Source organism: Chiloscyllium plagiosum, unplaced genomic scaffold, assembly GCF_037043375.1.
Source record: "Chiloscyllium plagiosum isolate Xiang-an unplaced genomic scaffold, Cpla_swu_hap1 HiC_scaffold_2, whole genome shotgun sequence".
Taxonomy (NCBI): Eukaryota; Metazoa; Chordata; class Chondrichthyes; order Orectolobiformes; family Hemiscylliidae; genus Chiloscyllium; species Chiloscyllium plagiosum.
The window spans coordinates 85,911,317-85,925,740 of NW_028270140.1; the positions used below are offsets into that span (position 1 = coordinate 85,911,317).

Consider the following 14,424-nt stretch of genomic DNA (forward strand, 5'->3'; position numbering starts at 1 on the left):
CCTCACTTGTTTGTCATTTATATAAATTACTTGGGTGAGGATATAGAAGGCATGATTAGTAAGTTTGCTACCTGATGAAGAAGCAGTGCTCCTAAATCTTGCACTTCCAAATAAACGTGTTGGACTGTAACCTGGTGTTGTGTCATTTTTAACTTTGTAGACAGTGAAGGTTTCTAAGATTACAAAGGGATCATGATCAAAATGGTCAATGGGCTGAAAAATGGCAGATGGATTTCAGTCTGGATAAATGCGAGGTATTGCATTGTGGTACAACAAACAAGGGTAGGGCTTATACAATTAATGGTAGGGCCTTAGATAGTGTTGTAGAATAGAGGGACTAAGGGGTGCAGCGACATAATTCTTTGAAGTTTGCATCACATATAGACAGGGTGGTTAAAAAGGCGTTTGGCACGCTTGCCTTCATAGCCCAGGCCTTTTGAATATAGGAGATGGGAAGTCATGCTCAAGTTGTATAGCATATTGGTAAGGCCTCTTCTGGAGTACGGTGTCCAGTTCTGGTTGACCAGTTATAGGAAGGATATTTTCAAGATGGAGAGGGTTTAGAAGAGGTTTACCAAAATGTTGCTGGGCATGCAAAGTTTGAGTTATAAAGCAAGGCTGGATAGCCTGGGACTTTTTTTTTTCCTGGAGTGTAGGAGATTGGGAGGCGACTTGAAAGAAGTTTATAAAATAATGAAAGGTATAGATAGAGTTAATGGTAGTTGTATTTTCTCCAGTAATGAGGATTTCAAGACTAGAGGGCAGATTTTTAAGGTGAGAGGAGAGAAATTAAAAAAAATGAGATGACAAGCAAATTTTTTACAGAGGGTGGTTCACGTGTGGAATGAACTTCCTGAGAAAGTGGCGGATGTGGGTACAATTACAACGTTTTTAAGACACCTGGATAGATACATGAATAGGAAAGGTTTGGAGGGATATGGGCCAGGAGCAGGCAGGTGGGATAGTTTACTTTGGGATTGGTTGGACCGAAGGGTCTGTTTCTGTGCTGTTTGACTCGATGACTATGTGCAAGTTAGATGGACTGGCCATGCTAAATGTGGGGTGATAGGGATGGGGGCTGGGGCTGGGTGGAAAGCTCTTTGGAGGGTCAGCACAGACTTTGAGTCGAATAAGCTCCTTCCACACAGTAGGGATTCTACTTAATTCACATTTCCTACAGTTTTAGCAATTAAACACAATTTTATATAAGCAATGTTTCTCTTGTACATGAAATTTAAATTTAAATTATTTTATATTATAAACCATGAATGTATTAAATGTAAGCCTAATTTTTAACTCAAGGTAGGAGTCATGCAGTTGATAATCAAGGCAGGTCTGCCTTCTGTCATATATCTATATATCCCATCATGTTCACTGGGATTTTGATCCACAAATGAAAGGTGCTCTAATCCCACAGTCCTCTACATAATTAATAAATATAAAAAATCAAAAACAACCTAAGAGCTAAACGTGCAATCAATCTAATGCTTGGTGGATAATGGTGTTATAAATTACAATACTACTTTGTACCTTAATAGCTTTGAATTTTGTCACATCATTATTTGCATACTGTTTCAAGACATGCCGTGCTGCAAATCCCATGGAACACAACCCATGTAGAATTGGTTTTTTGAACCCTTGAGTGAAGGAAAATATTTTAAATAATTTCATATGCATCACACGAATCTAACCTAACAAAGTAATATACATTATTTGACTGTTAGTTAATATCCAAAATAAAGAACCATTTGCACTTTCTTCATTTTACTTTTTGGCCAGTAACTATTTTTCATACTGGTAAAACCAACTAAAATGCTTTGCCAAGCTATTCTTAGCTTTCCACAAATTAGGTACATACAGATATTTTCTACATTTATATGGAACCTTATGTGCCAACTTGAGATTTTATTTAAACTGTCCCAAATTTCCCAAATACAGCATTATTTTTGAAAGCAATTTCTGCTCACACTGAAACAAACAAGGTTAAAAGAATTCTGCAAAGCATAACTGAGGTTTATTCTTAGAATGATACCACACAAGAACCCAAAGCAATAAAATTGTCAAAACAATTACATTATAACAATTACATTATAACATTCAATCAATTAATCACTTAACAGCTCCTGGATGTTTTGTTGCAATTTAATTAAATAGCTACATAATTCTCATCGTGTAGAATACGAATTATAGAAAGTATTTAACAATCTTTAAGGAATAGATGCAAGCCAGGAGGATATAAATTTCACCAAATCACATTTGAACTATTTTGACAAAGTTTTTTTTTCCTTGTTACATAAATTCCATCTGACCTCCTGAATCTCTGCAGAGTTGCATTATTTTACAACTTGAAACAAAGACTAACTTAAACATCATTAGTACGCATTGGCTACCTAATAAAGTTTCAAAAAGGTTAAACAATTTAAAAATGTATCAATCATTGAAAAATAGCTCTGAATGACCACAAACCTCTCCAGTCTTCTCTTTCAACCCTAAAACCTTCAAGCTTTGCATCATTCCAGATTCTTGCAGATCTCCTAATTCCTTTACCTCACTATTGACTGCCAATTACTTCTTTAGCTATCTCAGTCTCAAACTCTGGAATTTCCTCTGAAAACCCCTCTGTCCCTCATGCTCCTTAAAACTCTATTTGAAAAATATCACTTTCTGCAACATACGTCCTCGTGTTGGATTATTTAATTCAACACGAGCATGACGTGTCTCGGGGTGTTAGTGTTTAAAGCACCATATATATTCAATTGTTAATGCTGTTGATCAATTTTGCAACTGATGCATATCAAATTCCATCCTGTGTAAGATCTTGGATATGAACCACAAACATATTTACTGTACAGAAGTATACTCGCTTAATGTGTAAACACTGTTTTAAATGCCACCATTCTACAATGTGACAGATGTACATTTTCATTCTTATTTATTATGATTAAGTGTTGGGTACATATTAATTCTGTCCTCACACCACTAAAATGTTGCTCACTGAATAATTTCAAGTTCAATACAAATGAATTCTACTTAATCAATGTCAACTTATTTCCAATAAAATTACCTGTTTTATCACTTGCTGTACATATAGTTTTCACCCTTTCATAGAAGTGTGACAAAAATCTAAACCTATTTTATTTCCTAGGATGGAAATGATCTACATAACAGAGCCCTGGCCCTTTAATATACATTCAGAAAAACCTGACATTAATCTTTCATGTAATACATGTAATCATGTTTCCTTGAGGAACATTTGATTATTGAAAAGTAAACTGGACAAGACAACACCCACTATTTAATTTAGTCTCAGTTTCCCAACTCAGCAAATGTGGTATATTCTGGTTTTACATGCTCCTAAAATCAGAAATATTTTATTGATAAAAAACAAAATAATGACATCAAGTTAATTTGATTGTAGCCATTCTGCATATTGTTCACTAAATATGCTATAAATTTCATTGAAGCTTCCATCAACTTAACAGCATATAGTCAACTTTCAAAGTAACATCACTCATGAATTTAACTCCTCCGCAATAGAAATTCTCATAACATTTTTGTCCTCCCCACATGATTTCAATGCCCTCCTGGCTGACCGAATAATTTCATCTTCCACCTTCATGAATTCTCCTTCCCCCAGGTTACGCCGCCCACCTGTGTTTGCTCATTTATCTCAACTCTACAGTTCCTATCCCGATACTTAAACATTTTTCAGGGTTTCTTTAGCTCCATAACTTCCTGCAGCCCTGAAATGCTCAACTCAAAATGTCCCCATTCATTTTAGATCAGCCAATGCTGTTCCTTTGTTAAAGAAGGGCCATTGGGATAATCCAGGAAACAAAAGGCAGATGAGCCTTACATATTGGTAAGGATATTATTAGAGAAGATTTTTAGAGACAGGATTTACACACACTTGAAGAAGAATGGGGAATTAAGGATAGGATAGAGATGGTCAGCATGCCTTTCTGTGGGACAGGTTTTGCCTTATAAATTTGATTGAGTTTTTTTGAGGAAGCGATTAAGATCATTGATGAGGTTAGGGGAGTAAATGTTGTCTACATGGACTTGGCTAAAGCATTTGATAAGATCCCTAACGATAGTCTGGCCCAGAAGATTAAGTCACATGGCATCCATGCTGAGTTGGTAAGTTAGATACAAAATTGGCTTGGTCACAGAAGACTGAGGGTAGTTGTAGAGGAGTGCTTTTCTGACTGGAGGTCTGTGACCAATGGTGTTCGATAAGAATCAGTACGTGGACACTGTTAATTGTAATATTTATAAATGATATGGATGAAAACGTCTGATTACTAAGTTTGCAGACAATGAGAAAACTGACGGAAATGTGGATAGTGAGGAAGGTTGTCAAAGGATACCGCAGGATATGGATCAGTTGGCGAGTTGGGTAGAGAGATGGAAAATGGAGTTTAATTCAGACAAGTGCGAAATGACCCATTGTAGGAGGTCAGATGTAAGAGGAAAATATACAGCAAATGGCAGGACCCTCAACATTGGTATACAGAGGGATTTTGGGCTGTAAATACATAACTCCTGAAAGTGACAACACAAGTCGATAATGTGGGAAAGAAGCCATACAGCACACTTGCCTTCATTAGTTGGGGCTTTGCATATAAAACTGGCAAGTCATGCTGCAGCTACAGAGAGAGAGTGTTGATGGTTAGAAACCATAACAGAGGAAGCTATGAAACAGGACAACAACTCAGCAGATGCAAAATGTGCAGCCCCAAAAGTTAAGATGGGATTGGAGCTTTAGTAATTAAGAGGCAACAGAAAATTAAAAGTTTAAATCTTAAAGTTGCACATTTTATGCATGTATGTTCAAATTAAGTTATTTTGAGTCAGGATACCTAAGGAACAGCCTTGAGGAATCACAAAAGGAAAACTCTAGAAATCTTGAGACCCACAGAATGGACAGACCAATATGTACTGAATATTTGTACATCGTATCTCAAATAATGGATTGCTAAGTATTATTTTGTGTGTCCAATAAAACTGCTAGTTTGCCCTTTTATGACTTGGAGATGCCAATGTTGGACTGGGACGTACAAAGTTAAAAATTACACAACATCAGGTTATAGTCCAATAGGTTTATTTGGAAGCACTAGTTTTCGGAGCGCTGGTTCTTCATTAGCAGCGCTCCAAAAGCTAGTGCTTCTAAATAAACCTGTTGGACTATAACCTGATGTTGTGTGATTTTTAAGTTTGCCCTTTTAGTTAGTGATCGTACTTTTTGCCAATATGACCATTCCACAAAAATTAACATTGAGACCTTGAGATTTCATATGAAGTTTAAAAATAATTAAATCCCAACAGATTACTTAGCTCTGTTTACACTATACTCTTCTTACTATGTAGTATGCATTTAGTCTGGTGTTGTTACTTTTAGGTAAGGTGGTTACAGCTGGCAGCATGCTGCTCTGATACTCCCTGCTGAATTAGTATTGATGCACAAGTGAAGAATATGATGGATTACAATATTATAGATAATGGTATACTGTTTTGTTGTCACCATTCATAGATAGCCAGTTCACTTTGTCAGATCAGTTCTCAAATTAACCCTACTGAGCAGGAGTTGTGGACTGACACGATATGCTAGACGATGTCCTCAGTGTTAATATTTAAATTAGAAGGATTGTGCAATGGTCACCATGACTCAGAGTCAAGGAGACATAAATCAAAACTGATTTGAAGGCTTATTAAACTCAATTCTCTCAATTTCCAACACAAAAACACTCCAGCCACTTTGCTCAATTTGTTAAGAGCTGCTACAGATATAACTAATTTTTGATAACTGTGATGGTAGAAACTTAACATAATCAGTACATCTAGTTAAAGACTAGAAATTCTGACTGAAACATTTGGTGTTTGGCACTGCTACCTACAAATGCTAAATTGATTGCTTTACAGAGATGCACTCAATACCCAAATGACCACCTTCTGTGCTGCATTGACTTGACGATTGAATTACACCATGTCAGCAAATATGCCAAGGGTTTGGAAACTTGCTTTAATTCTTCTGTTTTGTCAGTTAGCAATAAAGAGAAGCAGTGTCATGAACATGTACTAGTAGCCCATCACTACTGGACCAGGAGAGATTTGGGAAGAGAAATGAGAGTCATAAAGCCATTCATCCAAGCAAGTTTCTTAATGTTCAGAGGAAAGCATGCTCCTTCTATCCACTCAAAAATAGATAAGAGCTTATCTTTGGGATTCTCTTTAGTCATGCATCACTCCAAAATTGGCAATTCAGCTCTTTGGCAACTATGTCTTAGAACCTAATTCATTTTAAGTCAGTCTATATCCTGGCTCAGAAGAACATTCTGATTAACTAATGGTCAGCTTGGAAGAAGGGAATTCAGTGGGGGACATGGTTAGCTCACAGCAACATGAGTAGGCCATTGTTCACCATTTAAGGAGCATCAGCATGATGTCCACTGAGCGGAATGTTTGAAAATACAGCTTGTGGCTTTTACAAATTTGAAGACAAAATGCCTTCAACACTAACTACTGTCTTTATAAAAACAGTAAGATAAAACTTCAACTTTTTTTTTCCATCTCAAGAAAATGAATTCTAGCTTTTAGCAATAAATATAATCTGCTAAACAGCAATCATGTTGGGTCTTCCAATCTGAATTACTGTCTTTACAAACATTTTAAGATTTCATTCTGTATGTCTTTTAAAAGTAAATTTCTAGTGAAACCTGTATCATACTAACAAAAACAATTTAGTCAGATGTTAATTGCAATTACCGTTAATTGCCTCTTTGGCTGCATGTAATATCTAGTCATTGCTTAGTATTCATGCAGTATGCACATTACCTGTCACTCTTTAACTCAAGGTTGAACGGTTAGAAATGGAAAATACTGGAGATACTCAAAATTTAGAGTCAGAATTTTTGTAGAACAGAAAAACACCCAGACAATGCATCCGTCCCCACCTAAAATTATTTTTCCTTGTTATGACTTAATAAAAGTGTTCAAAATAGAAAAGTGAATAGATATCACAAGCAAAATATATGCTGAAAATAATGTTATACTTTTCTTACCTTTCTGCTTTAAATAAAACATATAAAATGTTAACAGCAAGAACAGCAGGAAAAAAAATAAATAAAACACTGAGTTTGCATGCTAATTTTTATCACATTAAATCTCGTTCACTTGTTTCTTTTTAATTTCATCTGAATTTTTGTTTTAAAGTCACTGGCATATGTGAGAACTCAGTGGAAAGAGAGATAAGAACAGTTGCTCATCATATCATGAAGCATTCATCTGAAAACTAGGTGCATTAGCAAAACTGAAATCAAAGGAAATCACAGGAATAGCTCTCTAGTGGCTGGAATCTTGAGACCATAAGACATAGGAGTAGGCATGAGGCCATTCAGCCCATCGAGTCAGCTCTGCTATGCAATCATAGCTGATAAGTTTCTCAACCCCATTTTCCCACTTTCTCCCCATAACCCTTGATCCCCTTGACAATACAGGACAATAAATTCAATTCAATTTATCTACCTCAGTCTTAAATGTAGTCAATGACTGAGCCTTCACAGCCTTCCTTGGCAGTAGATGCATATTAGGTGCAGAGTAGTTGGAGACCATTAACACCTTAGGAAATTACTGCGGGTGCTCCACAGGCAATCATCTTTGCTCAAACTATTTAAGCTGGTTCAATAAATGTATTATTGGGTGAGGAATGCTGCTACTTACAGGTGATTCCAGTGTAAGCTCCATTAACAAAGTCTTCTCAGTTGAAACAATACAAGTTAACCTATAGCAATAAGTAGTACTAAGGAAATGATTGTACCTGAAAGTTTAGATATTTAACTCTTTAGGTGAACTTTTGAAACTCCATGCCATACAAGGCTAAGGGCTAAGTGCTAGAAAATGGAATCAGAACAGACCGATGTTTGTTACTTGGACATCCAAGTGGGCAGCACGGTGGCACAGTGGTTAGCATTGCTGCCTCACAGCGCCAGAGACCCGGGTTCAATTCCCGCCTCAAGCAGTTGTCTGTGTGGAGTTTGCACATTCTCCCAGTGTCTGCGTGGGTTTCCTCCGGGTGCTCCGGTTTCCTCCCACAGTCCAAAAATGTGCAGGTTAGGTGAATTGGCCAGGCTAAATTGCCCATAGTGTTAGGTGAAGAGGTAAATGTAGGGGAATGGGTCTGTGAGAGTTGCGCTTCGGCGGGTTGGTGTGGACTTGTTGGGCTGAAGGGCCTGTTTCCACACTGTAAGTAATCTATCTAATCCTAGGCCAATGGGTGTTTTTCCATGCTATAAAAACTCTGACTCTAAATTTCATGTATCTCCAGTATTTTATATTTCTAACTTACAGTTAAACCTTGAGTTAAAGAGGGACAGGTAACATGCATAATGCATGAATGCTAAGCAATGACTAGATTAACAAGAGAAAGCCAAGTTATTTGCTCCTGACTTCTAATAGCATGAGCATCCCTGAGTTTCCTATCACAACATCTCAGGTCACCACAGAGCAGAACCTATTGGATCAGCTGTGTCAACACTGATCTACAATAGTCGACAGCAGATTGGCATTCTATAACTAACTTCTTCCTGGACCATAAAAGTCCCTTTACTAGCTACAAGGCTCAACCCACTTGCCTGATAGGGCACAGCTTCAACAACATTCATAGCTCTTGATACTATCCAGGAAGTAGCGGTTTCTTTAAACTGATGATGTAAAACAGGAATTAGAATCGATCATTCCCTCACTATTGAAATGTGTAGTCCTTCAAGATGCACTGCAGCAACTCAATAAATTTATGCCAGCAACATCTTCATTATTTAGGATGTCTACTACCAAGGGCAAAAACAGCAAAATGTCATCACCACATTCCTGCCCAGTCACACACCATTCTAACTTGAACATACATCTGCATTTCTTCTAGGATTTGAAATCTAGAATTCCATGTCAAACAATGTGGGAACACTCTCATCAAAGGGATTCAAGGGGACAGCACTTCCATCTTCTCAGTGCTACTGGAGATGGGCAATAAATACAGCCTTGGCAGAATCTCTCATATCCAGAGATGATATGTATCATCAGCTTGTATTTATATTGTGCCTTGACCAAAATGTTCCAGGGTGTTACCGGATCAAAATATAACACTGAACTATACAAAGGAAGAAGTCAGACAATATCGAGTTAGAGTTCAATAGCTTTATTTGAAATCACAAAATTTCAAAGCACTGTCCCTTTGTCAGGTGAGGTGATAGAGAAGCACACAGGCACAGAATTTATTGGCACAGACATCAAATAAATCACACAAATGGTTTTGAGTGCAGTGTCAACAGGCCAAATAACAGGCCTCTGCAGGTGATCAAGAATGTCAGATGGTGTCGGTAAAGTGTCAACAATGGAATAACAAGGAAAGCGATGACCTAAACTTTGACTGAATGAGGCAGGGACAATTTCAAAACCCCAAAAATAAGGTGGTGCTGGAGACAAACCAAATAACTGTAATAACATGGTAGGTATAAAAGTCGAACCAAAGTAACAGTATCAAGTAATCTAAAACTGTACAAACTAATTAAAGTAGAGAGATCATAACTTATCAAGGTGATGGTGTCAAATAGGCTGGTAAAGGTGATTTTACAGATACAGAAGTGCGATAGGGTGGCATGTAGTGTGACATGCACCCAAGATCACGATTGAGGCCATCTTCATGGCTCTGTAACTTGGCTATTGTATCTGCTAAGTGGTTCTGCAATGTTGTGCATCCCAAAGGCTGCCTTGTGGGAAGCTTAACCAAAGATCAGAATGTCCTTGACCACTGAGGTGTTTCCCGACTGTGAGGAAACATTCCTGTCTGGTGATTGCTGCACAGTGTCCATTCATCCATTGTCTTAGCCGTTGTTATGATCTCTCTACCTTAATTAGTTTACACAGTTTTGATTTACTTGTTACTTTGGTTAGACTCTTAGCACGCGACTCTTATACCTATTATATTATTCCAGTCATTTGGTTTGTCTGTAGCACCACCTTACTTTTAACGTCTGCCACATTCAATTAGGTTTTAGGTCATCCCTTCACTTGTTATTCAGCTGTTGACATTTTACTCACAGCGTCTGACACTCTTGATCACCTGCAAGACCTATTATTTGGCCTATTGACATTCCACTCAAACCATTTGCATGATCTTTTGATCTGTCTGCCCATTGATCTCTGTCTACAAATTTTGTGCTTCTCTCTCACTTCATCTGAAGGGGCAGCCTCCGAAAGCTTGTGATTTCAAATAAATATGTTGGTCTACAACCTGTATTTTAGGAAAAAATTACCAAATAATTGATAAAATGATTTAAGGAGCACTTCAAAGGGAAAAAAAATAAGTAGAGAGAAGAAGTAGTTCAAGGAGGTTACAATTTAAAGAGCACAGACAGCGGTAAGGGCTGCTGGGATGGAGAAGATTACAGAGATGGGGAGGGGTAGGTCATGGAGGGAATGGAAATCAAGGAGGAGAATGTTAACTCAAGTCATTACTTAATTGGGAGCCAATGTGAGCACAAGGGTGATAAACAAACAGGCTTGGTGTAACTAAGAATGTGAACAGTAAAGTTTGAATTCCCTTAAATTTGTGAGGGCAGAATATGGGAGGCCAGTCAAGAGCGTGCTATAATACTCAAGTGCAGAGATTACAAAAGCATGGTTGTGAGTTTCAGCAATGCTGTGATCTTATGGAGGTGAAAAGACGTCTTAGCAGTGCACCAGATTGTAACTGGAAACTCATCTCAGGTTTAAATCTGGCTTGAAGGTTGCAGTCTGACTCAGATTCAGATAGCCACCAAGAGAGATAGAACTAGTGGCTACAAAACAACTTTTGTAGCAGATACCAATAAGAATGGCTTTGCTTTTTCTAATATTTAACTGGAAGGAATTTCTGCTCAACCAGTATTGGAAATTAGACAAGAAGTTGAATATAATGCAAGTTAAAAAAGATCATATTGAGATACAGCTGGGTGCCATCTTTGTACAAGTGAAAACTATGGTTATGATTTTGGATAAAGTCACCAGACAAGAACCCAGAGGAAGTCGTTATAGATTGAGAAGATAGATGAGGTCAAATGAGAAATGGAATATGAGAAATGAATAAATGACTGCAGTTTTAGCATAATTATTTATTTGGCAATTTACAAATAAATAAAATCATTAAGAAATACAGTTATTTTGAATAAACAATTTCAATTCATACTACATTACCTCCAAAAGCAGCAAAATTTGGGTCAATGTGCAAGGGGTTCCAGTCTCCGTTCAGCCGGTACAGAGCAGCCTGTAATAGGGGGAAACGTGCCCAACTTTACTTTCACAGAATACAGTCGATATTTTTAAAAATATAAATCACAGATAAAATAAAATACAGTTGCGCAACAAAAGCATTTCAACATATGTTCAAGACTCAACTAAACTTGCAACTCTGACCTGGTAGTTTGTAATATTTAGGTATTGCTGAAAAAGACACATTCTGTTGAAGTTTCTCAACTCGCACTCATCGGAGCAATTCAAAAGAATATCAAAACAAGGGACAAACCAATATTTTTATGGCATGTAAGTTTATCCTTGCAAATTGTTCTGTTGAGTGTGAAATGTTTATGCCCATCTAATAAGTAAAATGAGTCCTATGCAAAAATTTGCTGGTCTAGAAATAAAACAATACTGATATGAGCAGTTAGTATCACGCGGCACTGAGTGGTAAAACAAATAGAACATGGTGTTAAGAACAGGGTCATTTACAGAGGAACCTCGATTATCCAAATACCGATTATCCAAAGGAGATCTCCAGGTCCCGATGGAAACATTATATCAAAGACATGTTTCCAACAGTGATCGCGTCTTTTGTTTAGTGATTAAACAGGCACCATCTCCAAATGACTGTCTGCCCGCCCTCTCCCTCGCTCCACACTTTCCCTGGAGTTCTACAGAGGGTGTACCCTAAACGGTGTTGCACAGGGTTAGGGAGCGCAGGTGTGGGGGGTAGTATTGGGGGTGGGGTTAGGGAGCAGGGCCTCACGCGCTGTGTGCTTCTGTTGTCTTCTGGACAGGATCAGACTCCGAGCCCCAGAGAAAAAGCATTTAATCGATTAACCAAATAATCGATTATCCGAAAGAAATAGTGCCTGCCCATTACGTTCGGATAATTGAAGTTCCCCTGTATACCATAGGGACTACAAAGTATAAAAGTTGTACTTAATTGAAGTAATTTAATAGCTAATTTCTCCACTCATCAATTAAAGAACTAATAGAAGTCTTCACATATAATGTTAAAAATTACACAACACCAGGTTATAGTCCAATGGGTTTAACTGGGAAGCACACTAGCTTTCAGAGCGCTGCTCCATCATCAGGTGGTTGTGGAGTATAAGACTGTAAGATACAGAATTTATAGCGAATGTTTACAGTGTGATGAAATTGAAATTATATATTGAATAAGACCTGGGTTTTTTTTTAAAGTCTCTCATCTTTTAGAATGAACATGTTGGTTTCAGTTCTTTCATATGTAAATCACAGAACATTTAAAAGTTACATTCTCAAGTGAACTTTAACAATTGGTGTCATGTCGCCCAGACAATGCATCCAAGGTATGAGCTGCCCTGCGTGAGACTGTTAAATGTTCTGTGATTTACATATGAAAGAACTGAAACCATTCTAAAAGATGAGAGACTTTAAAAAACAATCCAGGTCTTTTTCAATATATAATTTCAGTTTCATCACACTAAACTTTTGCTTTAAATTCTGTGTTTTACGATCTTTTACTCCACAACCACCTGATGAAGGAGCAGCGTTCGGAAAGCTAGCATGCTTCCAGTTAAACCTGTTGGACTATAATCTGGTGTTGTGTGATTTTTAACTTTGTACACCCCAGTCAATACTGGCATCTCCAAATCATTCACATATAATGTCACTAGGAAATTTTAGTAATTAAAACTTTTGCCCCTCTTTCATTCAAATTGGAGTGATTATTTTCATATGGGAGGAGAAAGTGAGGGCTGCAGATGCTGGAGATCAGAGCTGAAAATGTGTTGCTGGAAAAGCGCAGCAGGTCAGGCAGCATCCAAGGAACAGGAGAATCGACGTTTCGGGCAGGCTTATGCCCGAAACGTCGATTCTCCTGTTCCTTGGATTATTTTCATATGCCTTAGTGTCTCACTAGAACTGTTAAGATGGTTTCAAAAATAAAATGTAAATAGTTGTCCAAATAATCAGCAGAATAAGGATTGGTATCTACTTCTTATTCACTTATTTTGGATAACTTTGCATGGAAAGGGCAAAGCTGAAAAATGTGTTGCTGGAAAAGTGCAGCAGGTCAGGCAGCATTAAAGGAGCAGGAGAATCGACGTTTCAGGCATAAGCCCTTCTTCAGGAAAGGGCAAAGTCCACAAGTCTTGTCTTGTGAGTACATATTCTTGCAAAAATGGTCAGAATTTCATATATATCAAGGCTCTCTATGCATTTGCTTTTAAAACAAATTTCCCTTTTTTCTAGCTGTCCCCTTAGCTTAATCTCATTTTCCAATTGTGTGTAAATCCACTTCGCAAGAGTTTACTGGTTTTGAGAACATAGTTATTCCATTTGCTTAACATCAGCCAAGAATCTCAAGCAGGTTTTTCCACTCAGCTGCATTAGCACTAACTGAAATTTCTGGGACAATTTTAACAAGCTCCCTCAGGGGAGACAATGCAAGTAGACAATTAAACACCTCTAAGTTACTTAAATTTCAGAAAGCAACAGAAAGGCCCAGAACTGCTACATTTAAGTTTTTAAATCAGTAAAACTAATGAAAATAAGTAGTTTTACACCACTAGATGAAGTTCCTAACAATCTATGATCAAATTTATTGGACCAATCAAAAATAACTTTAGGAAATAACATACAAATCACTAATATTTCATTTGGCTTCAGCTGAAATGTTGAATAACATTTTCCAATTGAATAATATAAAAGAAACAATAACAGACACCAGTAATCTGAAACAAAAATACACATTGCGGAAGAAACTCAACAGGTCTGGCAGCATCTATGGATGAAGGGCTTTTGCCCGAAACATCGATTTTACTGCTCCTCGGATGCTGCCTGAACTGCTGTGCTCTTCCAGCACCACTAATCCAGAATCTGGTTTCCAGCATCTGCAGTCATTGTTTTTACCTATCTGTGGAGAGAAAGCACAGTTAACATTTCAAATCCAGTAACTATTCTGAAGAAGGTACAAAAGTGAATAACAACATCTCTGAACAGATTGAATATAAAATATCTTAATATTCAAGTGTTTTAAAAAATTCTCAAGGTCAAGGACCAGGCTCGCAGGAAAGTAGTCTGACACAGAACAAACAGCCAAGAGGCGAGTCTGCTAGAATATAAGTGTTTTATTCCCCGCAGTGTCCCCACAACCAGTCTCGTACTTAC

General features: G+C 37.5%; 1 protein-coding gene across 1 annotated transcript in view; it reads right to left on the reverse strand.

Annotated features, from left to right (window-relative positions):
- Positions 1 to 14,424, reverse strand: part of hsd17b4 (hydroxysteroid (17-beta) dehydrogenase 4) — a 149,906-nt gene that overhangs the window by 39,210 nt on the left and 96,272 nt on the right. The window contains exons 18-19 of the mRNA XM_043711513.2: positions 11,227 to 11,296; positions 1,531 to 1,637 (exon numbers count right to left, since the gene is read on the reverse strand). Coding sequence (XP_043567448.2) covers positions 1,531 to 1,637; positions 11,227 to 11,296 — 177 coding nt within the window. The remainder of the gene's footprint in view (positions 1 to 1,530; positions 1,638 to 11,226; positions 11,297 to 14,424) is intronic.